The 27,343-nt window shown below is 45.3% G+C and overlaps 2 protein-coding genes across 4 annotated transcripts in view; one reads left to right on the top strand and one right to left on the bottom strand.

The window, feature by feature from the left end:
* Positions 1–3,359: 3,359 nt before the first annotated feature.
* Positions 3,360–10,703, bottom strand: LOC138808220 (cyclin-I2-like). Its single transcript, XM_069994211.1, has 7 exons — positions 10,308–10,703; positions 8,938–9,066; positions 7,091–7,165; positions 5,476–5,616; positions 4,175–4,405; positions 4,053–4,088; positions 3,360–3,434 (listed from the first exon to the last, which is right to left on the bottom strand). The coding sequence occupies exons 1-7, from the start codon at positions 10,701–10,703 to the stop codon at positions 3,360–3,362; spliced, it is 1,083 nt and encodes a 360-aa protein (XP_069850312.1).
* Positions 10,704–11,816: 1,113 nt separating this feature from the next.
* The window catches only part of LOC138808206 (kinesin-like protein KIF3A), a 40,982-nt gene continuing 25,455 nt past the window's right edge, over positions 11,817–27,343 (top strand). Inside the window, exons 1-6 of one of the 3 annotated variants that reach the window (XM_069994189.1) lie at positions 11,817–11,897; positions 16,382–16,655; positions 22,728–22,872; positions 22,993–23,077; positions 24,115–24,220; positions 25,718–25,857. In XM_069994189.1, coding sequence (XP_069850290.1) covers positions 11,892–11,897; positions 16,382–16,655; positions 22,728–22,872; positions 22,993–23,077; positions 24,115–24,220; positions 25,718–25,857 — 756 coding nt within the window. In that variant the 5' untranslated portion in view covers positions 11,817–11,891. Of the gene's footprint in view, positions 11,898–12,323; positions 12,365–16,381; positions 16,656–22,727; positions 22,873–22,992; positions 23,078–24,114; positions 24,221–25,717; positions 25,858–27,343 lie in introns of those variants that run through there. The other 2 variants (XM_069994187.1, XM_069994190.1) reach the window with 2 other exon arrangements.

Raw genomic sequence — 27,343 nt, 5'->3', positions numbered from 1 at the left:
GCTGGAGTGCTTGCCTAGCATGCATGAAGCCTGGGTTCAATTCCTCAGTACCACATACACAGAAAAGGCCAGAAGTGACACTGGCTCAAGTGATAGAGTGCTAGCCTTGAGCAAATAAAATTTAGGGATGGTGCCCAGGTCCTGAGTTCAAGCCCCAGGACTGGCAAAGTAAATAAATAAAGCTCTAGTATGGGTTTTGCAGAGTGCCAGCCTTGAGTGAAAATGCCAAGTGAGAGCCTGAGATGCTGAGTTCAAGCCCCCTGTACCAGTGCACACATGCATGCATGCACGCGTGTGTGTGCACACACACATACACACACACACACACACACACACACACACAGGTGGATGATATCTACAATCTCCTCACAAGAATTCTGTGTTGGGACTGGGAAGGTGGCTCAGTGGTAGAGGGCTTGCTTTGCATGCATGAGGCCCTGGGTTCCATTCCTCAGCATCACATAAGCAGAAAAAGCCAGAAGTGGCACTGTGGCTCAAGTGATAGGGCACTAGCCTTGAGCTGAAGAGCTGAGGGACAGCGCCCAGGCCCAGAGTTCAGGCCCCATGACTGTTGCATGCATGCAGCCCTGAATTCCATTCCTCAGTACCACATACACAGAAAAAGCCAGAAGTGATAGAGGGCTAGCCTTGAGCAAAAGCATCTCAGGGACAGTGCCCAGGCCCTGAGTTCAAGCCCCAGGATTGGCCAAAAAGAAAAAGGGGGGAAAAAAGAAAAAGAAGATTCCCAGTGTCTATACGCAAGTGGGATGTTTAAAATAAGGGGCTGGGAAGGTGGCTTAGTGCTAAAATGCTTGCCTTGCATACATGAGGCCCTGGGTTCAATTCCTGAGCACCACATAAGCAGAAAAGGCTTGAAGTGCCACTTCAAGTGGTAGAGTGCTCACCTTGAGCTGAAGAACTAAGGGACAGTACCCAGGCCCAGAGTTCAGGCCCCATGACTGACAATAAAATAAAATAAAAATAAATGAGGAAACTAAAATAGGACTCTGGGTCCTGAGGCAAAGTTAAGCAGCAAGAAGAGTTTTTGTTGTTGCTGTTGGTCATGGGGCTTGAACTCAGGGCCTGGGTGCTAAGCTTTTCTGCTCAAGGCTAGCACTCAAGTGCTTTGCCCACAACTCCACTTCAGTTTTCTGGTGGTTAGTTGGAGATAAAGAGTATCACAGACTTCCTTGCCTCGGCTGGCTTCAAACTGTGATCCTCAAATCTCAGCCTCCCAAGTAGCTAGGATTACAGGTGTGAGCCACCAGCACTCGGCCAAGCAAGCAGGATTGTTTGAACCTGCAAGTGGTCCAAGTCCATAGAAAGAAGCACCAAGTAAAGCTCCCTTACCCCCCCCCCCCTCCAGGGCTGGGGATTCTCGGGCCTTCTTCCTCCACAAGGTTGAGAGTGCACTGGGCCCTAAGAGACTCAGTTTACATTCTACTCAGTAGGATGACAGGCCTAGGTAACTGCCAGCAGTCACCCAAAGATAGAGGGAGGGAAGTTGATATAGGTCCTATATATATGTGATATATATATATATATATATATATATATACATATATATATATATATGACATATTTTATTTTATTTTTGGTTGTGAGACTTGTACTCTGGTCCTGGGCATTGTCCCTGAGCTCTTCAGCTCAAGGCAAGCCACAGTGCCACTTCTGGCTTTTTCTGATTAATTTATTGGAGATCAGAGTCTCATGAACTTTCCTGCCCAGGCTGGCTTTGAACCATGATCCTCAGATCTCAGTCCCCCGAGTCTCTAGGATGACAGGTGTGAGCCACCAGTGCCTGGCAAAAATCTATCTATTTAAGTTCGGGATGCTTTTCCCTTGTAGATCCAGGGAATTATATTTTCATTGGTAATGTCGCCATACCAGTCTGCTAGCTGGGCTTTTAGTACATCACTTTAATCCCCACTTTCTCATTTTAGTCCTTCTGAGACCTGAGGAGGCAGAAGAGTGTTTGGTAGGACCCAGGGGAGCGTGGTTCCAAGTACACTCAACAAGGTCAAGTGTACAGCGACCCATAAATGCAAAATAAGACTCAGACAGCATTGGAAGCAATTAAACATGTATTTATTTATTGATACCCCCCCAAAAAGCCCCAACTAACAAATGTGTATCCAGGAAAGGTAGAGCTATATGGTGATTCTGCTAATACAGATACCAGGATGGTCTATCTGGTCCTTGACCATAGACTCTGCACCATTCCCCACCCCCCACCTCAGAACTCAGCACGCTCAACAAAGCAGCCGTTCACAGTGGAAAGAAAGGCTCTGCAAACCACCTCTAAATGTGTGGTACAGGCATTCAAATCTCCAACATGGCGGGCTGACATCTTTGCCAGCTGGGCTTCACCATGTAGAGAATGGCTCTCTATATAGTATGGCTTCAGAGAAGCAGCTGGCTTCTCCAACAATCAGGCTAGTCTCTTCCTCCTCTCCTTCCCTCTTCCCTCCCTCTAGCACCCCCCCCCCTTCCTCCTCTTCCCAGACAGCTCTGGGGATTGCCCTCACAGGTGATTTGTAAATACACAATCAATTAGCATATAATCCTTTAGACTAAGAAAACTTCCCTTGCTTCAGACTGACCAAGGAATAATGGACTCATTGAAGGGGTAGGACTGGGAAACTGGAAGGAAATGGTCAGCCCTGGTGGGGAGAGCAGCAAGAACTGGTCAATCCAGGCCCCAGCCCTTGTCCTTCAGGCCTGAGTCAAGGTCACCCTCGGACCTCATAATCTAGCTGTAGTACCAATCCTTGATGAGCAAGGAACAGAATCTAAGAGCAGGTTGAGTGAGCATGTATTCCTTCTGCTCTCTTCTAAGGACGGAAGAAATCTCAATTGTTCTTCTGGAGCCTTCTTGCCTTTCCTTCCTTCCTTCCTTCCTTCCTTCCTTCCTTCCTTCCTTCCTTCCTTCCTTCCTTCCTTCCTTCCTTCCTTCCTTCCTTCCTTCCTTCCTTTCTTTCTTTCTTTCTTTCTTTCTTTCTTTCTTTCTTTCTTTTTCTTTGCCTATCCTGGGGCTTGAACTCAGAGCATCTTTTGCTCAAGGCTAGCACTCTACCACTTGAACTTCAGCTCCACTTCTGGCTTTTTTTTTTTTTTTTTTTTTGGTGATTAATTGGAGGTCAGAGTCCCACAGACTTTCCAGGCTGGCTTTGAACGAAGATGCTCAGATCTCAGCTTCCTGAGTAGCCAGGATGACAGGTGTGAGCCACTGACTCTTCCTCCCTTCTTATTACAGGATTCATAATACCAATTACAGGATTCACAGGTGTCTAAGCAAGGGGGGGGCGGGTCTAACTAGGCATTGGGTTAGGGACAGAGACAGAAGCTGTCGGGTTGAGTCAGAGCTGTCTGTGTAAGCTTCTCAGGTGCTGTTTTACAAGTTCCTTACAGTAGCCAAACCGCTCAGGATCAACCTGTGTCAAAACAGAGTGGCTAGATGTGAAGCAGACATCCAAGGAGTAGACAGTTCAGTGTCAGCATGTTGCATGAAGCAAGCAGGGTGCAAACCACCCAACTTTAGAGCATTCAGTACCATCTCCAACCTCACTAAAACTGTCAGCCATCTAACTACCCATTCCATCCAGCATCACCTTTCCATCTCCCATGCCTGGTACCATACATTCATACCAGGAGGGGACCTGCAATGTGTGGTCCCCAATATTAAGCTCAGGGTTCTCCCCTCTCACAAACTAATCCTTTTTTGGCCACATGAGCAACCACTGCAATCATGTTTCTCTCTTTGTCAGAAATGCATCCCCATTGCTCTCGAGAAGGGAGCTAAAGTTTCTCATATTGATGTCTACAGAGTATAACTTGGAAAGACTCTTTTTTTTAAATGCCAGTCCTGGGGCTTGAACTTGGGGCCTGGGCACTGTCCCTGAGCTTCTTTTGCTCCAAGCCTAACACTCTACCACTTGAGCCACAGTGCCACGTGTGGCTTTTGCTGTGTATGTGGTACTGAGGAATCAAACCCAGGACTTCCTGCATGCTAGGCAAGCACTCTACCCCTAAGCCACATTCCCAGCCCTTACATCTTCTGGGAGCCCTGTATGGCCATCATGGGTATCCTGATGGAGTATCAGAGTATATCAGCTTAAGGCGATAAAAGACAGATGCTTGCCCAGGGGGATGCTGGGGCAAAGTTGATGTTTACCTGTGCTTTCTTTAGCAGATCAGATGTAGGAGCACACCAGTCGGGTATGAGCCTCTCCAACTCTAAGGTGATGATGACCAAAGCCAGTGTGGAACCTTTGAACTGCAGTAGCTGGTGGCCTGCTATACAGTGTTGCAGCTGCCTGGTCAGGGACTCGACGTGGAGAGAAGGATTTTTCTGAGGCAACAATTCTACCACATGGGGCCATGTCAGGACCACCAGGGCGTGGAACTAGAGAACCATGGTTGTTGTTGTTGTTTTTAATGTTAGAAACAAACAGAAATCCCTCCCTCTCTCATACTTTTCCTATGTCAATGACCAAAAGTGGGAACAATTTCAGGGTGTAGCAAATGCAATCCTAGTCTTCTTATTCCCATCCATCACCTTCCCCCTTTAAAAAAAAATGGGGGGAGGGGACTCCATTCTGAGACCAACTTGAACTTCAATCCTGGAGAGGAAAAAAAGACAATCTACTTTGTGTCTTGGTCCTTAGAAGCCCTAGGATCTAGATACAATGTTTCCCTTCGGAAAGAAGGGTTACATACTATTCCAGATTATTAAGATTGTGACAGTTTCTAGTCTAAAAGAATGGAATATGCTATCTTAGATGAAAGAAGCAGAAAAGTTACTTGTATCTTGCTTGACAGGAGAAGCAACTGTAACTTTGTCAAGAGTGGCCAGTTCCCATCATAAAATAGCCCTGCTGTGATTTAATCTTCATGAATCATAACAAACCCACACCCTGTGACGTGACATTTCCACCTTGCATAATTTTGCCTTACTAACAGAATCATATCCTGAAAGAGGTCTATCTTTACCCTCGCTCAAACTCTCAAACTAATGTATGATATTTTTTTTAAGTGCCAGATCAATAGGGTCCAAAGCTTCAATAAGGGTTGTGTGTAGGTGAACAAAAGACAGCTAAGTGATTGTGTGTAAATTGTAGCAGAAACAGACAGCTATTTATGTACAATATTCATAGAATGGAAAGTCAAATATTTTTGCAGTGTGTATTTAAAAGAGAATCACCATAATAGTGCCGTCTTTAAAAAAAAGAGAGAAAATATCTTTTGTCAAGTGAACTTAATGTCCTGCAGTAATGAGAGTGGTAATACGATGTGAGATGTCAGATCTATTTGTTTTTAACTCTTCCCTGTGCACTTTGTGGGTGGCGCCATCTCCCCGTGGTGCATGTGGAAGGGATATGTGCACGTCTGTGTTTTGCTGTTCTATGTTGTAATACAGCTGTTCCAAAGGCACACCAGAGTCTCAGTGAGACTCTGCAAATTCCCTGTGCTTACTGTAGTCAAAAAGTCCAGCGATGTCCCCATGTGGACGTCCCAGTACAGTGTGTCCAGAATGGCCAACTCCATCCTCAGCAACTCATTTGGCCTATAGCCAGAGCCATAGTGCTCTATGAAATCTTTCACACATGGGATTGACTGTAATACAAGAAAAAGAAAAATAAAAGAGGCCAAAGCCCTATCATCATGTCATCGTAGCATTTGTTTTCTTATCTAAGGGGTCTGGGCAGCCATGATGGGAGTTGAAATGTCTTCCAGTGGACTATCAGAAAATGCTTTTGAGACAAACAAACAACAACAACAAAACAGCCTGGTGTCGGTGGTGGCTCATGCCTGTCATCCTAGCTGTTCAGGAGGTTGAGATTTGAGGATCGTGGTTGGAAGCCAGCCTGGGCAGAAAAGTCCATGTGAATCGTATCTCCAATGAATTACCAAAAGCTGGAAGTGAAGCTGTGGTTTAAGTGGTGGAACACCAGCCTTGGGCAAAAAAAGGACAGCACCCAGGCCTTAGTTCAAGCCACAGAACCAGCACACACACACACACACACACACACACACACACACACACACACACACACTTTGTATTGAAGGAAAGAAACACATACCATTTCCCCCTCTATTTCTTCAGCCCAGGAGATCAACCCAGGGAGACTTTGGAAATGGAAGTAGTTACCTCATCCCCAAAGTAGGAGAGGTCAGAGGGCATTGAGAAGCATCTGGAAGGGTATTGAGAGAGGCTTTTCCTAAGCAGAAATCCCCAATGAAACCCAGCTGGTTGAGCAAGCTCCAAGAACTTACAGGAGCCTCTGCTCTACCACTGGCATATGGCTTCTCTCAGAGAAGGCTCCTAGAGTCTTTAAGGCCCACGGGCACAGCCAAGCCAAATCTCAAGTAGCTTTCTGGAGTGGACTTTAAACCACATGGTAGGCTGGGAAGGTGGCTCAGTGGTAGAGCGCTTGCCTTGCATGCATGAGGCCCTGGGTTCGATTCCTCAACACCACATATGCAGAAAAAGCCGCAAATGGCACTGTGGCTCAAGTGGTAGAGCGCTTGCCTTGAGCTGAAGAGCTGAGGGACAGCGCCCAGGCCCAGAGTTCAGGCCCCACAACCGGCAAAAAAAAAACCACAAAAAATAAAAAAAATAAATAAACCACATGGTATTGATTTTGTTTTTGTTTTGCCAGTCCTGGGGCTTGAACTTAGGGCCTGGGCTCTGTCCCTGTGCGTCTTTTGCTGAAGCCTAGCACTCTACCACAGCTTTTTCTGTGTATGTGGGACTGAGGAATGGAACCCAGGGCTTCATGCATGCTAGGCAAGCACTCTACCACTAAGCCACCTTCCCAGCCCTAAACCACATGCTTTGAGAAGCCTTTTCCCCAACAACAGCTCTGCCCTCCAGGAGCTCAAGTCTTGGGATATGGGGCCAGGAGAGTTCAGTTGTGTTACTTTTCTATTTGTGGGGAGTCTGAGAAGTTAAAAGAAGAGACAGCAAAGATCCTAGGAAGCTAGTGGATTCCTAAGGGTATCAGCTTTTCAGGATCTCCAAGTGACAAAGTGATATCCCTGCCCCCTGTCTGCAACTTAGTGCAGACAGACTTCCAGGAATGCGTACCTCCTCTTCTTCATTAATTTTGACAGCAAGCCTCAAGGAAGTAATTGTGACGATATGGAGTAAACGCTCTCTTACCTGCATAGAAACACATTGGAGCAAACTGTGAGCGCTAGGAACAAATAGGAAAGCATCAGTGGGGATGAAAGGGGATGAAAGACAATAAGGTTTTGCCCAGTGATGGTAGTTCAAGCCTGTCATCCTAGCTACTCAGGAGGCTGAGATATGAGGATTGCAGTCCAAATCCAACCCGGGCAGCAAACTCTTGTGAAATGTTTAATTACAAAACAAGCAAAAACCTTGAGAAAAAAAGCTCAAGGACAGCACCCAGGCCCTGAGTTCAAGCCCAGGACACACACACACACACACACACACACACACGCACACGCACACGCACACGCACACGCACACGCACACGCACACGCACACGCACACGCACGCACACACACAGAAGCTTTCTGCCTTTAGTTTTAAAGACAAAAAGACATTTTTTTGGCTAGTCACTGGTGGCTCACACCTGTAATCCTAGTTAATCAGGAGGCTGAGATCTGAGGATTGAAGTTTGAAGCCAGTGAGGAAGGTAAGGCTGTGCTATTATCTCCAATTAACCACCAGAAAATCAGAAGGGGTGCTGTGGCTCAAAGTGGTAGAGAGCTAACTTTGAGTTTAAAAAAAGTGCCAAGGCCCTAAGTTCAATCTTCATGACTCCCCCCAAAAAAGACTTTTTTTTCTCCATGAAGCAGAAAATTAGTGTTATTTTTTTTTGGGGGGGGGGAAGGTCTGTCCTGGGGCTTGAACTCTGGGCCTGGGCGCTGTCCCTGCGGCCTTCAGCTCAAGGCTAGTGCTCTACCACAGTACCATAGTGCCACTTCTGGTTTTCTGGTGATTTATTGGAAATAAGAGTCTCATGGACTTTGCTGCCTGGGCTGACTTTGAACCATGATTGTCAGATCTCAGCCTCCTGAGTAACTAGGATTACAGCAATGAGCCACCAGTGCCCAGCCTTGGTATTACTTTTATATGGCCAATGAAAAGGCTCCCCATTTCAGAACATTTCCCCATTTCATGGGGTTCTGTTCGCCAGTCCTGGGGCTTGAACTCAGAGCCTGGGCTCTGTCCACGAGCTTCTATGTGCTTGAGGCTAGCGCTCTACCACTTGAGCCACAGAGCCACTTCCTGCTCTTTCTGTTTATTGTGATATCAAGGAATCAAACTCAGGGCTTCATGCATGCTAGGCAAGCACTCTCCCACAGAGCCACATTCCCAGCCCTTTGCTGCTGGGGAGTTGGCTCAGTGGTAGAGTGCTTGCCTCGCATGCATGAGGCCCTGGGTTCGATTCCTCAGCACCACATAAGCAGAAAAAAGCCAGAAGTGGCGCTGTGGCTCAAGTGGTAGAGTGTTTGCCTTGAGCTGAAATGCTGAGGGACAGCACCCAGGCCCAGAGTTCAGCCCCCACGACCGTCAAAATAAATAGATAAATAAATAAATAATGAATATTCCTTTGCTAAAGGAACTGACAGAGGAGGTAGGAATATGGTATCTTCTCAGGAATACAGTCTTGGCCTGGCCTTAAGACCCCATTGGTTAGGTCCAGACAATCAAGTCCTAGCTCATCATTGGGAGTCCTCACCCATCTAGGTCCTCTGTTCTCCCAAGTCTGATCATTCCTGAGGCACACAGGACATGGAGCTAGACAGATGCTGAGGAAGGATGTGGCGATGCTAATCCTTGAGAACCAGCGACACTACTTATGTGCAATATGGATATCTACAAAGGCTCCCCTCTTGGGCAGCAATAGGGAGCTGCCATCTTGTTTTACCATCTGTTACCATCCCTAGAGGCCTGCCTACCTTCACAGAGGCCAGAAGGTGAACCAAGATGGTGAGAGCCAGGTTCATTGTGGCTTGGTTGAAGCTAAAGATGTTCTCAATGTTCAGGAGCCATAACACGAGGTTCTGGAAGGTTTGGCAGATCTCAGACTATTGGAAAAGGAAGAAAAGGTCTTAGTTTTGTGGTGGGCCAGTCCTGGACCACCAATGGCAGGAACCATCTGTGTAAGACAAAGCCCCTTTACCTCAAGTCCTGATGGCCTAGCTGCTCACCAACTCACTCTCCCCTTCTCTTCCCTTCCCCCTTCCCTTCCTCCTTCCCTTCTCTCTTCCCTCTTTCCTTTCCTCTTCCCTCTTCCCTTTTCCCTTCCCTCTTCCCTCTTTCCTCTTCCCTTCCCTCTTCCCTTCCCCTTGAGTTTGAACTCAGAGCCTGGGCACTGTCCCTTAGCAACTTTTTTTTTTTTTTTAACCCAAGACCTGTTTGTTAGCCCAATGAGCTCCCTTCCCATAGCTTAGTCCACTCCTTCCCCTCTCCACAGCTTAGCATGCTCCCTTCCTAGGCAATACTAGGTCCATGTAGCAAAGGCAGTAAATAATCAACCTCCACCCCTCTTTATCTTGGGATGACACTTCTCTGGGGCAGCAACCACCATGTAAGGCAACAGGAGCCCCTTAGAGTGACCTTCAGGTCTGGGCAGCTGCAGGATCCTTATCTGCTATTTCGTCTGCCATGATGAAGCCGCTGGCCCACATGTCCAAACCGGGGGCTCCACCTCCTAGCCCCTTCTAGCCTCTCCTAAACCTCCTAGGTTCTATAGGTCACCTCAGACAATAGCTGGTGCTGCTTCTCACTTCTCCCTGGTGAGAAGGGGTCTTGCCCGCCCCTTCCCCAGCAATAAACCTTTCTTTGTTCTCTGTACCTGGATGTCTGCGTGGCTTTCTGGCAAAGTCCAAATAATCTAACACTGGTGCTCTACCATTTGAGCCACAGCTCCACTTCTGGCTTTCGAGTGGTTAATTGGAAGTAAGAGCTTCAGAGATTTTCCTTCCATGGTCTGGCTTTAAACTGTGATCCTCAGATCTCAGCCTCCTGAGTAGCTAGGATTACAGGCCTGAGCCACTGGCCCTGGACTTCAGGGGTCCACTTTCGTCCTGAGTTCCCTCAAACGAAGCAGGGTTCTTTCCCCAGCGAATACTGCCAGCCACAGTCCTGGCAGGTGCGGGAAGCCAAAGGTCCCACCCCCTGCCACAGGGGCCACAGCTGGGGAAGCAGCAGGGTCTGCAGAGGGCGGAGTACCTGTGTGTGTGTGTGTGTGTGTGTGTGCAGAGGGTCATCTCAGGGATGGGGGACCCCCGAGGTGTGTCTGGCGGGGGAGAGGGGGGATCAGTACCTGGGGGCGGCAACTCCGCCACAGGCGCTCCTCTCTGTTTTGGGTCAGCTGCAGGTAGCGGAGCAGCTGGTTCTGGTCCAGGATATCTCGCCTTTGGCAGTGCCACGGCTTAGGCCGCACTTGAGGCAGCAAAGGCCGGGTTGCAACGGTGGGGATCGGGCTGGACTGTCTGGAAGCCGGGGCTGGCAACCGCAGGAGCACCAGGGGGTCCCTCCCCGATCCAGGCTGTCTGGAGCCCCGAAACGTGCTCCATGGCCGCCAGGAAGAAGCGGTGGTCGGCACACGCGGTGTGCGGGGGAGACAGCCAAGGGCCTCCTGTTCCCCAGAACCCTCGACGGCTGCGATCTCCTCCTCCTTCTCCTCTGAGGCCAAGGCCTGGGGTGCGCCTGAAGCCATGGCGTGCTGGAGATACCGGGTGTGAGCTGTAGCTTCAGCCATTCTTTATAACCCCAGCTGCATTGATGCAATGCACCTGGGGCAGACACCTGGAGGGCCCGATCCCCCCCCCCACCTCCAGTCTTGGGGAGGTCTGGGCCAACTGCTACCCCACCCTCACCCCCAGGCCTGCACCCCATGTCAGGTCTCCAGCTCCGAGAGGGGGTGGCTGGAGATCTGGTTAGCAGCCTGGGGTGGGGGGGTGCAGCCTGCATGGTGACTGGTGCTTCATTCGACCTCTAAAAGACCTCATCGATCCCTCCTTCACATGGGAGTTCACTGAGTGTATTTAATCTCATTAGTCGTTACGTCTGGAAGTCCGACTGTCCATAAGGGTGCCGGGAAGAAAAATACGAAGACCAGAGAACATATGAAATGCATATTCTAGTTTAAAGAAAGGCGATGAACGAGAAGACGATGAAGTAGGTCGACTCAGATCTACTTATTTCTCAGATGTACTTCAAGGAGGAAGACTATGAAACAGGAATTCGGGAAGGCAAAATGACTTTTGTTTAATTTAAAAGGTTTGTTTTGTTGATGCTGGTCCCGGGGCTTGAACTCGGGGCTTGGGTGCTGTCCATTAGCGTGTTTTGCTCTAGGCTAGCGCTCCACTACTTGAACCACAGCCCCATTTCCCGCCTCCTCCTCCTCCTCCTCCTCCTCCCTCTTTTTTTTTTTTTTTTGGTGGTTAATTGGAGATGAGAGGCTCACGGACTTCCTTGCCCGGGCTGCCTTCAAATCTCCATCCTCAGATCTCAGGCTCTAGGATTATAGACAGGAGCTACCAAGCGGAATGGTAGCACCGCGCAGGCGCGGCCTCCAAGTCCAGCGTCCTAGGAGATGGCCGGGGAACGCTTTGCGCAGGCGCGGCCTCAGTCAGGCGTCCTCGATGGACTCGGAAAGCTTCTGCGCAGGCGTAGTGCTTAGAGACTGGGTGGAAACTGGGAGACCAGGGATTGGGCGGGGCGAGCTCGGAGTGCGCTTGCGCACTGCGCGTTCTCGCCCGGAGGAGCCGCAGTCTCGAGGGCGCCAAGGTGCTTCAGTCGTCTATCGCCAGCCTCTCCCGCGAACCCGGGTGTCGTTGGGTTGCACCCCCCACACCCCACCCCGAGCGGAGGCGTCCGCCGGGGGTACGGGGAAGGAGCCAAGATGCCGGTGAGGAGAGCGCGGCTCCAGACACTGGGGTTCTTCATCCCAGCGGCCTGGCTCGGGGGCGCGGCCGTTGCCATAGAAGCGCGGGCGGGCGGGCGGCGCGGCGGGGCGGGGCCGGGCCGGGCACCCCTGAGCCTGGGCGGTTTTAGAGAACCGCGCGGGGTCCGTCGGGGCGTGGTGGTGGGGGGGTCCGGCTCGCTTCGGGAGGCGCCGTGGAGGAGGCCGGGTCGCCTGGCCCGCGCTGCGTCCCGTGGGGCCGCGATCCGGTGGCCGGCCCCGCCGGCGGCTGGGGGGGGGAAGGCCGCCGAGGGTCGTTGGGATGCCGGGCGCCCCGCGTGGCCTCTGCACGCTCCGCGGAGCCCGTGTTCCAGGCTCCTGGACTCGGGGGGGGGGGTGGGGGGGACGGTTCTCCTGGGCTCAAGCTGTCATTCCGGTCGTGGCGCTGTGGCTTACGGTGCAGAATGCCGCCCGTGGGTGTCTTTGTGTGTGTGTCCACCCGCCAGGATTTCACGGATGGTTGTCGTGCCTTCCTGGGGGGGGTGTTGTAAATCTAAATAATAATAATAATAATAATAATAATAATCAATAATCGAAATAATGATGATGATGATGATGATGATGAAAGGGTCATGGAGAGACCTTGGGCCATAGACTGCTAGGTATTGGTCACCGAGGCCTCAGTTATTTAAGCTGCCTGGGCCCCTTAGTGAGCCCACGTAATTAAACGTCTCCTCTTGGGAATAGTATCAAGATGAAATAAGATCAGGTACTGGAGACTTGAAGGACAGCGCTGGACGTTTAGTATTCCATGTTACTGTTCGAAGTAAATGTTAAAATCGGTTCCTAGTTTCTGTTTGTTCTTTTTTCCTTCAGTTACCAAGTTATTGATTCAAATGTGGTTGATATTGTTGACTTTGGAAAGAGAGAAGCTTGCCTTTTTTTGGGGGGGGGTCCATGGTTAGCATCCTGGCATCCCAAGGCTTGAACTCAGGACCTTGGTACTGTCCTTGAGGATCCCCCCCCCCTCAAGACTAGTACTCTACCACTTGGGCCACAGGTCCACTTCAGGCTTTTTTTGGGGGGGTCCGGTCGTGGGGCCTGAACTCTGGGCCTAGGCGCTGTCCCTCAGCCCTTCAGCTCAAGGCTAGCACTCTACCACTTGAGCCACAGCACCACTTCTGGCTTTTTTCTTTTTTTGCTTATGTGGTGCTGAGGAATTGAACCCAGGGCCTCATGCATGCAAGGCAAACACTCTAGCACTGAGCCACCTTCCCAGCCCCCACTTCAGGCTTTTTTGATAGTGGAATGGAGATAAGAATTTCATGGATGTTCTTTCTTGGGTTGGCTTTGAACTGCAATCCCCTAGCCTCCTGACTATCCAGGATTATAGGGAAGAGCCACTGGCACCCAGCTATTTTTTTTTTTTTTTTTAATTTTTGAGGTCATGGGGCCTGAACTCTGGGCCTGGCGCTGTCCCTCAGCTCTTCAGCTCAAGGCTAGCGCTCTACCACTTGAGCATAAGCTTTTTCTGCTTATGTGGGCCTCATGCATACAAGGCAAGCGCTCTTCCACTGAGCCACCTTCCCAGGCCCTATTTTTTTTTTTTAATGGTAGTACTGGGCCTTGAACTGAAGGCCTCACATTCTCACTTGAGAATTTACCAAATGTATCAAAGTCAGTTTGTGTCCTTGGTCAAGGCTGGCACTCAACCACTTGGGCTACCTTTCCACATCTGGTTATTTGCTGGTTAAATTAGAGTTAAGGGTCTCTTGAGATATCTGCTCAGACTGGCTTCAAACCAGGATCCTCTGATCTCAGCCTCTTGAGTAGTTGGATTCAAGTTGTAAGCCACCAGCACCTGGTTTAAGCTTGTATTCTTGGGCAGAGGAAGATTCATACACATTTACAGACATAGGACACAGTCTTTTTTATTCTTTCTTGTTGGTCATGAGGCTTGAACTCTGGGGCCTGAGTGTGATCCTTGAGCTCTTTTGCTGAAGGCTGGGACTCCTGAGTAGCTAGTATTATAGGTGTGAGCCACTGGCACCCTGGCAAGATATTTAGTCTTAATGAATGAAGTAAATGGCTAGCATACAATAGGATTAAAGTGTGATGAATTGCAGAGTATTGGCATATGGGAATGCTGGCCTACACAGATGTACATCATCTACTTTTTATCCCAAAAGACTTTTATTATTTCTGTGGAATCGCTCAATTTTAGCAACTAATTAAAATACTTGTGAGCTAAATTCAGTCCCTTCACTACTTGTTTGCCTATCTGGTAAAGATAGAAAGACATTAATAAAATGAGGAACAAACTAAAGTAAACGTGTGTCCTTGGATGAGGAGAGCAGGACACCATTTAAGCCTATTAAAAAAAAAAAAAAAGCAGTTGACTAGTCAGTGAAGTTTTCCCAAAAGAAGTGGCTATTGTGCTGAGATCTGAAGGATAAATAGATGCTATCTAAATGCAGAGAGTACTGAGGAATGTTCTAGGTTTAAGCAACCTAAAAAAAGCCTAGTAGTAAGCCTGGCACCGGTGACTCATGCCTATAATCCTAGCTACTCAGGAGGCTGAGATCTGAGGATTGCTGTTCAAAGCCAGCCTGGGCAGGAAAGTCTGTGAAACTCTTTTTTTTTTTTTTTTTTTGGTTGGTTGTGGGGCCTGAATCTGGGCCTGGGCGCTCTCCCTCAGCTCATCAGGTCGACACTTGCGCTCTACCACTTGAGCTACAACGCCATTTCCGGCTTTTTCTGCTTATGTGGTGCTGAGGAATCGAACCCAGGGCCTCATGCATGCAAGGCAAGCCCTCTACCTCTGAGCCGCCTTCTCAGCCCCAAGTCCGTGAAACACTTTTCTTCAATAAACCACCAGAAGACTGGAAGTGGTACAGTGGTTCAAGTGGTAGAGTGCTAGCCTTGAGCTGGAGAACTGAGGGACAGCGCTCAGGTCCAGAGTTCAGGCCCCATGATAGATTTTTTTTTAAAAAGGTGGTGGTGGGGGGGTAGGAGTGGCTGGGTATTACTGGTGTTCATGTCTATAGTTCTAGGTACTCTGGAGGCTGAGATCTGAAGATCATGATTTGAAGCAAGCCTGGGTAGAAAAGTCCAGGAGACTCTTATCTCCAGTTAACCCTCAAAAAAGCCAGAAGTGGAGATGTAGTTGAAGTGATAGAGTAACAGTTTTGAGCAGAAAAAGCTAAGGGACAGTGTCCAGGCAATGAGTACTAGTTCTAGTACTGGCACATAAAAGAAAGAAAAGGCAGAAAGGAAGGACCAAAGAAAAAAAGGCCAGTGGTGGAGGTGGAGGAGCATGATGAGTAGAAAATACCATGAGTTCAGGGTGTTTGAGTTTGAGGGATGTTGTGAAATAAGACTGGAGAAGCAGACATGGATGGAGCCATTTTGCATTTTACCTTTACATTTCTTATTCTTATTGTAAGACTCATAAGAAGCCATTGAATAATTGTCTGTGACAGGATTAACATTATGTGGACACTGATTGGCACGACAGGCAAGTTAATTAAATGTAAGAATAGAGTTAAGAGGCCATAATCTAAGGCCCAGACAAGTCGGGGATGGGGGTGGGGGTGGGGGGTGTCATCAAAGGGCAGTGGATAAAGGCAGTGACATAGAGAAGTGTATTGATATTATCTGTTACTTGTCAATGACAATGTTAAAGTCACTGGTAATGGCTTATATTTATTTCTTTTTAATGCATAGAAGAGTACCTGAAGCAGTCAGAATTGAATACCTAATTTCAGTGATAGGATTGTGTTTGAACACAGATTCCCCCCCCCTCCCCCCCAGTCCTGGGGCTTGAACTCAGGGCCTGGGCACTGTCCCTGAGCTTCTTTTGCTCAAGCCACAGTGCCACTTCCAGCTTTTTCTGTTTATGTGGAACTGAGGAATTGAACCCAGAGCTTTATTCATGCTAGACAAACACGCTACCACTGAACCACATTCCCAGTCCTGAACACAGATTCTTAATTATGTAAAATTTCAAAAGTCCTATTTATAGATACACACATGTTCATGAGATCAGGTCAATACTAAGACATTTTTCTCTACCATTGGATTTTTCTGTCCTTAACTTACTGTTGTCTTCTGTGAAGATAAGCCATATATATGGGCGTATGATTACAATTTTTACTGACATGTAGAAAATAAAAAGAAAGAAGGACTTATTATATAGTCTGATTTAAACTTGTTAAACACGTTTGCATATGTGTTCTAAGAGGATGTCAGGACTTTTGTGCAGAAAGACAATAATATACTATCTATTTTCTCCTTGGACAGCATTTGCTACAGATGCAAGTTAGATCCCTCCCTCTCCTCTTTTGTATTGCAAAAGAAGCTATTTTCTTATTTGTATCTTTTAGTAAAGCACTGAAACAGCAAAATAATCTTTTTCAAATTAGAAATTTGACATGGCAAGGGAAAAATTAAATGGTCTTTTCATTATTTGTTAATATTGTCTCCACCAGATCAATAAATCGGAGAAGCCCGAGAGCTGTGATAATGTGAAGGTGGTTGTTAGGTGCCGGCCCCTCAATGAACGAGAGAAGGCAATGTACTACAGACAGGCCGTCAGCGTGGACGAGATGAGGGGAACAATTACTGTTCATAAGACTGATTCTTCCAATGAGCCTCCAAAGACATTTACTTTTGATACTGTTTTTGGACCAGACAGTAAACAACTGGACGTTTACAACTTAACTGCAAGACCCATTATTGATTCTGTTCTTGAAGGTTACAATGGTAAGTGAGCATGCAACTTATTTAAAAAAAAATTATTGAGATATACTGTTAATGCCCTACAAATTCATTTGTTGTAACTGTAAAGTTTGATGAGTTGTAGAAAATATATGAAGTTGAACCAAGTGCTGGTGGCTCACACCTGTAATCCTGAGATCTGAGGGTTGCAGTTCAAAGCCAGCCCTGACAGGAAAGTCCTTGAGACTTTTATCCCTAATTCACTAGCAAAAAAACAGAAGTAGGGCTGGGAAGGTAGCTCAGTGGTAGAGCGCTTGCCTTGCATGCCTGAGGCCCTGGGTTCGATTCCCCAGCACCACATAAGCAAAAAGAAAAAAAGCCGGAAGTGGCGCTGTGGCTCAAGTGGTAGAGCGCTAGCCTTGAGCTGAAGAGCTGAGGGACAGTGCCCAGGCCCAGAGTTCAGGCCCCATGACCGGACCCAAAAAAAAAAAAACAACAAAAAAAACAGAAGTAGAGCTGTGGTTCAAGTGGTAGAGCACTAGCCTGGAGCAAAAAAGCTCAGGGACATCACCTAGGCCCTGAGTTAAAGCCCCAGGACTGGCACAAGATAAAAAAGAAAAAGCAAAAAAATGGTTAATTTGCTTTGGCAAAATTTTGCATCTGTATTCATGAGAGATATATGAATGTAATTTTCTTGTAAAGTTTTATCTGATTTTGGTATGAGACTAATGTTGTTGTAGAAAATGAGTTGAGGATTATTTCCTTTTCAGATTTCTAGAAGAATTTGCCTAGAATTAGTATTTCTCCTTTAAATAGTTGATAGACTTCATCTATATAGCCACCTGTCTGGGTGAGAAGGTTTGTAAATTTTACCAGATTCAATCTATTGAATAGATTTGTGGATACTCAGTTTATGTTTTCTTGAGTGAGTTTTGATAATTTTCTGTCATGGGATTTGTATATTTCATTGAAGTTGATACTCCATTGGCAAGAAGTTATTAACATATTTAGTATGTTACAGTGCAATAATATTGCCTTTCTCATTCTTGAAAAGAGTGGTTTGTGTCTTCCCTTTTTTATCCTGTTTAGATTAACTAGAAGTTTATCTATCTACTGATCTTTTGAGAGAAAGTTTTTTTTTAATTAATTTTTATCTTTCCTGTGTTTTCTATTTCGTTATTTTCTGTGTTGATGTTTATTGTTGGGTTCCATTTGATGTTCTTGTACTTTCTCGAAGTGGATGCTGTGTTTGTTGTTTTCAGAGCTCTTTTCTGATGCAGGAATTTATTTGGCATGTTTGGTACTGTTTTAGGGGCATCTAATAGGGTTGACATGTTTTCATGTTCAAGCAGTTTTAAATATTTTCTACCTTGACTTCATTATTTTGTCTATGATCGCTTGATTAATTAAAAATGTATTAATTTCCAGATATTTTGAGGTTTTCCAGAGATTGTTAATGATTTTAATTTAATTCTATTTCAGTCAGAGAAAAAAATTTTGAGACGTGTTTCACATTTTAGGATATAACCTATAATTAGGGGTGTATATTCTGTTGTTGGATGGAGTATTCTATGAATGTCTATTATTAGATCAAATTGTTTGATAGTGTTGTTCAGCTTCTTCCATGTACTTATTTTCAGTCAACTTGGTTTATCAATTATTGAGAGAAGTGCTTAATTCTCTGTTTTCTTATTTTCACATACCTTACAGTGTTATCAGAATTTTTGGCATGTATTTTGAATCTCCTTGAGCCTGTGTGCAAATGTTTAGATTTTTATATCATCTTGATGAATTAACCTCTTTTTAATTATGAAGTTTATCCTTGATGACATTCTTTGCTGTGGACTTTGCTCTGTCTGGTATTAACACAGATATTCTAGCTCTCTATTGTTTGACAGAAATATGGCATGTCTTTTTCCATCCTTCTAACCTAATTATTTTTTTTATTGAAAGCACATTTCTTTGTGTAAATCAATTTATTTTATTGTTATTATAAAGGTGATGTATAGAGGGGTTACCGTCTCATAAGCCAGGTAGTGAGTGAGTACATTTCTTTTTTGGAATACATCACCCCTTCCTTCGCTCTCTCCCAGTTTTTCCCTCTCATCCCTACTCACAAGTTCTGTATTGTTTTTTATTTTGATTTTGTTTGTCATGGGGCTTGAACTCTGGGGCCTGGTTCTGTCCTTCAGTTCAAGGCTAGCGCTACCACTTGAGCTACAGCATCACTTCTGACTTTTTCTGCTTATGTGGTGCTGAGGAATCGAACCCAGGGCCTCATGCATGCAAGGCAAGCACTCTACCACTGAGCCACCTTCCCAGCACCCTACTCACAAGTTCTATAGTTTATTTGTATTGAGTACCACTGCTGCATTTGTTCACCCTTTGACCCACCATTTCTGTCTTCCTTTGCCCCCCAAAGATGGATAAACAGAAAAGGAAAAAAAAAACCTGTTTCCATTTCCTAGAGTTCGTTTTGATAAATACTATATGATCAGAGGCAGGGAGGCATTGTGCCTTCGTGTTCCTCCTTTGGTCTCACTGTGTGAGACCTGTATAGTTTATTATGTTTTAGATCTAGCTTCCGCATTTGAGAGAAAACATGTGCCATTTACCTCTCCGAGCTTGCCTTACCTCATTTAACATGATTTATTCTGGGTCTGTCCATTTCCTTGCAGATGACATTATTCTGAAAGCATATTTCTAATAGGTAGCTGCATTAGAGGTCTATCTTGATGATTATCCCAGATTCAGTGATGACTTGGAGGATTCATAAGACTCATTATATTCTAGTACTTATAAGAAGGAAAAATAGTCTGGGAATGTGGCTTAGTGGTAGAATGCTTGCCTAGCATGCATGAAGCCCTGGGTTTGATTCCTCAGCACCACATAAGCAGAAAAAACTGGAAGTGGTGCTGTGGTTCAAGTGGTAGAATGCTAGCCTTAAGCAGAAGAAGCTCAGGGACAGTGCCCAGGCCCTGAGTTCAAGCCCCCAGGACTGGCCAAAAAAAAGGACAAACAATCAGTAAAGGGGAAAGGTGTATGAAGCAACATTTCAAGAAAATCTGATGCAGGCTTTGAAGATTCTTTTCCCATTGGTCACACAGAATCTGTGGCATGCTTAATTCTTTTCGTTTTGAGTATGAAAATATTGCCACCAGCTGGATGGGATTCTTTTGCTCTGCTCAGATAGGAGTTGTGGGTAAATGAGAAGCTTTTCCTGTGCTGGCATTTCTGGGTTTTGAGTGCCCAAGGTCTGAGGCTAGACTGGTAGACCCAGAGGCTACAGCTTTAAACACTAAGAGCTGGAAGCCTGTTACTCCTGGCTTCAGATGACAAACTTATAGATTTGGATACTCAGGTTGGAGACTTACCCCGCTTAGCTCAACCACCAGAGAGCCTGGCATTTAGCAGCTATTGGAATCCTTGTTTTCTACTAGCAGCGGACAGCCACAGGCAGCAAGAGGCAGTGCCTTCTAGTGTTACAGCTCTTATGAAGGCCTTAAGGGCTGGAACTCCCAACTCTACTCTCATAACCCTACTGTTACAGCACTCAGGCCTAGGGTGTTGGGATCCTCAGCCCCTGACAGAAGTTAGTGTTTAATCTTTCAGGCCTAGGCCATCTGCAACCTCGGTCCCTAACACTTGGCGACTCTCTGGAACTCTTCTGGTGACCAAAGCCCAGTGTCTCATCTTCAGCTTTTCACAGCCTTTATTGTCTCTGTTATCTCTACTCTCCATCATTCCTGCCTTGTCTGCTTTCTGGAACTCTTGAGCTGTCTCTGGTTGCTACTGCCATGGTTGCTGCTGCCAGTGCTGCTGCCTTCTCTGTTGTAATAGAACTGCTGCCTCTTCTGCCACTAGCTCAATCTACTTAACTAGTGATAAAGATTAAAAATAAGAGAGAGAGAGAGAGAGAGAGAGAGAGAGAGAGAGAGAGAGAGAGAGAGAGAGAGAGAGAGAGAAGCCTTTTATTGGGACTTGTGTTATACTACCAGGGCGACAGCACAAGTGTTTGTGGGCTAACTTCCTACCTATATAGTAAAACATGGGTGTGGCTAGAAGGTCTTGTACCAATCAAGGCAGTGAAAGACTGAGTTTGCTCATAGCACCATCCCTCTTGTAGACAGGGGACCATTGCACCAATCCTGTAAGGCTTCCATACAAATGAAGGACTGTGTTTGTACCAGTCACGTGTCTTTCAGCTGTGCCACCATGGAATTACTTCTCTGGCTTGGAAATGGCTGCAGGGTCTTCTAGAACTCACAAAGACTTGTGGTGGCAAAAGTTCAGCATGAACTGTTTGAAACAGTCATGGCTGCTACCACAGGAGCCAGAGGTGTGCATTGGCAGGGGTGGTTACCGTGTAGTTTCTTCAGGGCATCTGTATAGTGCTCAAAGCAGCTTGTGCTAACAATAGGTCAGTCTAGCTGTCTCCTTCACTGATAGTCCTTCACTTAGTCAGGCCATTAAAGAAGAGTATAGCTGGGTGCCAGTGGCTCACACCTAAAATTCTAGCTACTCAGGAGGCTGAGATCTGAGGATCATGGTTCAAAGCCAGTCCGGCAGGAAAGTTTGTGAGACTCTCCAATTATACAAAAAAAAAAAAACAGACGTGGAGCTGTGGCTCAAGTGGTAGAGCACTTGCCTTGAGCTGAAGCATGCAGGGACAGTACCCAGGCCCAGAGTTCAAGCCCCACAACCAACCACACCAACAACAAAAAAGTGTATGGTGGCATACACCAGAATCCTAGCTTCTCAGGAGGCTGAGATTCAAGGACTGGTTTTTGAAGCCACCCCAGCAGAAAAGTCCTGGAGGCTGGGTTAGATATGTGGCCAAGTGGTAGAGAGCTAGCTCTGAGCAAACAGTGAGCATGAGACACTGAGTTCAAGCCCCAGAACCAGCAACCAATCAATCAATCAATGTTTAAAAAAAAAAAGTGTTTATAGTAAAGGCTTATCCTTAACAGTGATTTTTTTTTTTCTTCAGTACTGGGGTTTGAACTCAGGACCTTATGCTTGCTAAGCTGGCATTCTGCCACTCGAGTCATGCCTCCAATGCTGCTTTTTGCTGGTTGTTTTGGGTAAATCTAGTGAACTTTTCTGTCCAGGCTGTCCTCAAATCAAAGTTCTCTGGATTTTAGCCTCCTAAGTAGCTAGGATTACCAGTGTGAGTCACTGGCCCCAGCTTGCTTCATGTATGTTCACCTCTTCTGGTTTCAGCTGGGAAGGTTAACTGAGTCACCATACTCCCACCTTGCTTCAAGTAGAAGTATTAATGGTTTAATTTTGAGTTAACAGAATTAAGGGGTCTTTTTTGGGCTTGCTCTTTCTCTCTCTGTGTCTCTCTCTTCTCTTTCTGTACATAGAGAATGTATATAGAGAAAGGATATGTGTGTGTGAGACTATGCATATGTATGTATATATGTCTTCCTCTGTGTCTCTTCCCCACTACCCATTACCTACAAACGTTACGTCAGCATTCTACCACCTGGTGTTTTGCTGGTTAATTGGAGATGGAGTTTCACAGACTGTCCTGCCTGGCTGGCTTCAAACTGTAGTCCTCTAGGTTTCAGTCTCCTGAGTAGTTAGGATTATATGCATGACTCACAAGTGTCTGTGACTCTGCTTTTTTTTTTTTAACAGTGATGTTTATGTAGCACAGAGTGTATATTGTACATGTTGATAGTAAAAATGAGATTTGTACATTTTATAACTACTTAATAAAAATTTAAAAGTGAGATTTGTAACAGAACAAAGTTTGAATTCAGGAGAAAAAATACATCACAGTGTGTCAAAGGTTTTTTGTTTTTTGTTTTTTTTGGTCCTAGGGCTTGAATTCAGGGCCTGGGTGCTGTCCCTGAGCATCTTTGTGCTCAAGGTTAATGCTCTACCACTTGAGCCACAGTGCCACTTTTGGCTTTTGAGCGGGATAAGAGTCTCACTGGGACTTTTCTGCCTGGGTGGCTTCGAACCATAATCCTCAGATCTCAGCCTCCTGAGTCACTAGGATTATAGGCATGAGCCACCAGCACCCAGCTAAAGGAATTAATTTTGACAGCTATTGTTCTATACCATTTGAATCTAACAGTAACTGAGTCTTTCCCTCATTTTCAGGGACTATTTTTGCATATGGACAAACTGGGACAGGCAAAACTTTTACTATGGAAGGCGTTCGAGCTGTTCCTGAACTTAGAGGAATTATTCCCAATTCATTTGCTCACATATTTGGTCATATTGCCAAAGCAGAAGGAGATACCAGGTAAAAGAATATTTTTATTTTCTAATGTTAAGATATATAAATATAGGAAAGCAATACAAGTATAAGCAAGCTGTTCTTATGAATATTTTACTCTTATGTGCTAAAATATTTTATATATAGATTCTTGGTTCGAGTGTCATATTTGGAAATCTATAATGAAGAAGTTCGTGACCTTTTGGGCAAGGATCAGACACAGAGATTAGAGGTAAGGAAATTGAAATTGGAGTACTTTCCAAAGCAATCATGTCCTCTTTGTACAGAAAGTACTTTTAATATTTTAAATAGCCTTATACACATATCATCTTGCAAGCACAGGCATATCTGCAAGTAAACCACTGAAGGCATACTGCTGAGTCAGTTGATAAGTGAGTGGTAAATTTGGTAGATGTTCCCAAATTTTTAGAATTTTAAGATATAAGACAAAAGATGACCTTTAAAACAGTATTGGAGCCGGGCACTGGTGGCTCACGCCTATAATCCTAGCTACTCAGGAGGCTGAGATCTGAGGATCATGGTTCAAAGCTGACTTGGGCAGGAAAATGCGTGAGACTCTTATCTCCAGATAACCACCAGAAAACCGGAAATGGCGCTGTGGCTCAAGTGATAGCATGCTAGCCTTGAACTGAAGAGTGCCCAAGCCCAGAGTTCAAGTACCACCATCAACAAAACAAAAAAACAATATTGGAATTGCACTGGAAGTGGTAATGATATGTATTTCCTTGGCTTATTGTCATCATTAACAAATTTAAAAGACTATTAAAGTCAATGCCTGTTAGCATTTTTTCTTTTGAGTTTATATGCATTCGATAGTAAAATAATGCACTTGTAATATTTTTACATACATTATTAAAACATTGATGTGCTAGCCCAGGCACCAGTCAATGGCTCATGCCTGTCATCCTAGCTACTCAGGAGGCTGAGATTTGAGGATCATGGTTTAATGTCAGCCTGGAAGGAAAGTAAGTCTGTGAGAGTCTCATCTCCAATTAAGCAACAAAAAAGCCAGAAGAGCTGTGGCTCAAGTGGTAAAGTGCTAACCTTGAACGAAAAAGCTCAGGGACAGTGCCAAGGCCCTAATTCGTCATTGGTATGTTTTCCCTGTAAATTACTTCCATGAGTATAGGTATGTTATCCATGTGTTCCTGACCATATTGTCACAATCTTACAGAAACAGTAGATGCTCAATAAATAACTATGGAAGAATTACAATACAAATGTAAACTCTTGTGTATTTTTTTTTAGGTTAAAGAAAGGCCTGATGTGGGAGTTTATATCAAAGATTTATCAGCTTATGTGGTAAATAATGCTGATGATATGGATAGAATTATGACATTAGGCCACAAAAACCGTAAGTGTAATGCCTACTTATGATTAAACATCTCTATGTTCAGTAGGCTGATTGCAAAGCAACTATGGCACTTTGTACCATAGACGCTGAATGGTCGGTGTTTTAAATGCTATCTCTTTATTTACTATGAAGGGAGCATATATAAATGAAAGATTGTTTCCAGACCAAACAAAATGCTGTTTCTTCTTAATAATGGCATTCTTTAAAATTCATATTTGCTATCTCTTGTTAGTTATAACTATATAATATAGATAAAATAGAAAGCACTTGGTAAGTGGTAAAATGTTTATGCTAAGTGCTTTATAAGACTCTCCTTTAAGCTTCACCATAATTTGTGAAGATATTTAAGACGTGTGTGTGTGCGCGTGTGTGCGCGCGTGTGTGTGTGTGTGTGTGTGTGTATGTGTGTGTGTGTGTGTGTGTGTGTGTGTTGGTCCTGGGGTTTGAACTCAGGGCCTGGGCACTTTCCCTGAGCTTTTGCTTAAGGCTAGCACTCTACCACTTAAGCCACAAATTCTACTTGTGGCTTTTTAGTAGTTAATTGAAGATAATAAGAGTCTCACAGAATTTCCTTCTGGGGCTGGCTTGAACTGTAATCCTTGTATCTCAGCCTCCTGGGTAGTCAGGAAAACAGACTTGAGCACTGGTGCCTGGCTTAGTCCTACTTTTTGAATGAGGAAACACTTAAAGTAACTTGTTGCCAGGCACAATCTCAAATTAACTAGGAAAAAGCCAGAAGTAGCGCTGTGGCTCCAGTAGTAGAGTGCCAGCTTGAGTAAGTATGCTGAGGAACAATGCCTGGGCTCTGAATTCAAGCCCCAGTATTGACTCTCTCTCTTTCTGTCCCCACATAACTTTTCTTATGTGTGTGTGTGTGTGTGTACACACATATACATATACATACACATACACATACAAATAATGTGTCTTATTTGGAAATAAGAGACTCAGGACTTTCCTGCATGGACTAACTTTGAACTGTGATCCTCAGATTTCAGCCTCTTTAGTAGCTAGGATTACAGGTGAGAGCCTCTGGTACCTAGCTTGTATGCTTCTGTTTTTGTGTATAGTTTTAAAGAGAGATGGTTCTACCATGTTGCCCCCAGCTAGCCTTGACCTTCTGACCTCAGCCATCCTCTTCCCCAGAGCCTCCCTGGTAGCTAGGACTGCAGGTGTTTATCACTATACCCAGCTTTGTAAATTATTTGTTATTAGACACTAATACTTGAGATTGAAATTAAGTACTTTGTATTAAATAATGTATTTAATACGAGGACCATTACTAATTCTTTTATTATCAGCACAAATTAAGGGAGGGATTTCATATGGCTAAATCTACCTGTGGTTTTATGGTTTAACCATGATCTCTGGCATTGACTGTGAAAAAAGTTAAGTATTTTAAGTATAAATATTTTAAGTATAGTGAATATTTAGAATATTTAATGGATATGCAAGGTTCTCTGTTGTAATTTTAAGGGATTCCTTTCGTTATTAAAGGTTCTGTTGGTGCAACTAATATGAATGAACACAGTTCTCGCTCCCATGCCATCTTTACAATTACTATCGAATGTAGTGAGAAGGGCGCCGATGGGAACATGCACGTCAGGATGGGCAAGCTCCATCTTGTAGACCTTGCTGTAAGTAACAGGGTCTTACTTAAGGAAGATTGCTTCTGGTGATCCATTTATCTCTTAAGTAAATAGAGGATAAAGTATAGAGGTGTGACTTAGGTTGTTATTCTCTTTCACTTATGTATTAGAGGCTATTTCAAGTACACGTGAAAGTAAATGGGAGGGCTTAGGTGGTTCTTACGTGTAATCCTAGCTACTCAGGAGATCTGAGGATTGAGGATCACAGTTCAAAGCCAGCCCAGGCAGGAAAGTTCATAAGACTCTTATCTCCAGTTAACTAACAGAAAACCAGAAGTGGCACTGTAGCTCAAGTGGTAGAGTGCTAGCCTTGAGCTGAAGCCTCAGGCCCAGAGTTCAAGCCCCACAACTGACCAAAAAAAAAGTAAATGGTCAATCTCCTTTCATTTATTCTCCCCTACTTCTCTTCCTTTGTTTTGTTTTGTTTTTTTTTTTTTTGGGTCCGGTCGTGGGGCTTGAACTCTGGGCCTGGGCGCTGTCCCTCAGCTCTTCAGCTCAAGGCTAGCGCTCTACCACTTGAGCCACAGCACCACTTCCAGCTTTTTTCTTTTTGCTTATGTGGTGCTGAGGGATTGAACCCAGGGCCTCAGGCATGCAAGGCAAGCGCTCTACCACTGAGCCACCTTCCCAGCCCCTTCCTTTGTTATTTCAAAGCAAAGTCCAGACATCACATCAACTACCTTACTGTTAAATTACTTTTGTAAAAATGTTTGGAAAGAACTGAGTGCCAGTGGCTCATGCCTATAATTCTAGCTACTTGGAGGCTGATTACTGAAGATTGTGCTTCAAAACCAGCCTGGGCAGGAAATGCTGTGAGATTCTTATCTCCAATAAACTACCAGAAAAACGAAGTGGCGCTGTGGCTCAAGTAGTAGAGTGCTAGCGTTGGCTGAAGAACTGAGGGACAGCACCCAGGTCCAGAGTTTAAGCCCCACAACGAACAACAACAAAAAAATCTTTGGAAAGAATATTGTGCTGCTTGGGCTGGGAAGGTGGCTCAGTGGTAGAACGCTTGCCTTGCATGCCTGAGGCCCTGGGTTCAATTCCTCAGCACCACATAAGCAAAAAGAAAAAAGCTGGAAGTGGCGCTGTGGCCCAAGTGGTAGAGTGCTAGCCTTGAGCTGAAGAGCTGAGGGACAGCGCCCAGGCCCAGAGTTCAGGCCCCACGACTGGATCCCCCCCCCCCAAAAAAAATATTCTGCTGCTTGGCACTTGTGGCTTATAACCTACAATCCTAGCTACTCACGAGGCTGAGATCTGAGGATCAGGATCATGGTTTGAAACCAGTCCAGGCAAAAAAGTCCATGAGTCTCTGATCTTCACTTAGCCACCAAAAAGCTTGAAGTGAAGCTATGGCTCAAATGTTAGAGCACTAGCCTTGTTCATAAAAGCTAACATACAGCACTCAGGTGCTGAGTTCAAGCTTCAGGACCCAGTACACACACACATATACACACATGAATATTCTGTTGTT

This window comes from Dipodomys merriami, unplaced genomic scaffold (assembly GCF_024711535.1).
Source record: "Dipodomys merriami isolate MVZ:Mamm:240054 unplaced genomic scaffold, mDipMer1.0.p SCAF_447, whole genome shotgun sequence".
NCBI classification, from domain to species: Eukaryota; Metazoa; Chordata; class Mammalia; order Rodentia; family Heteromyidae; genus Dipodomys; species Dipodomys merriami.
This window is presented reverse-complemented; position numbering and strand designations above follow the sequence as displayed.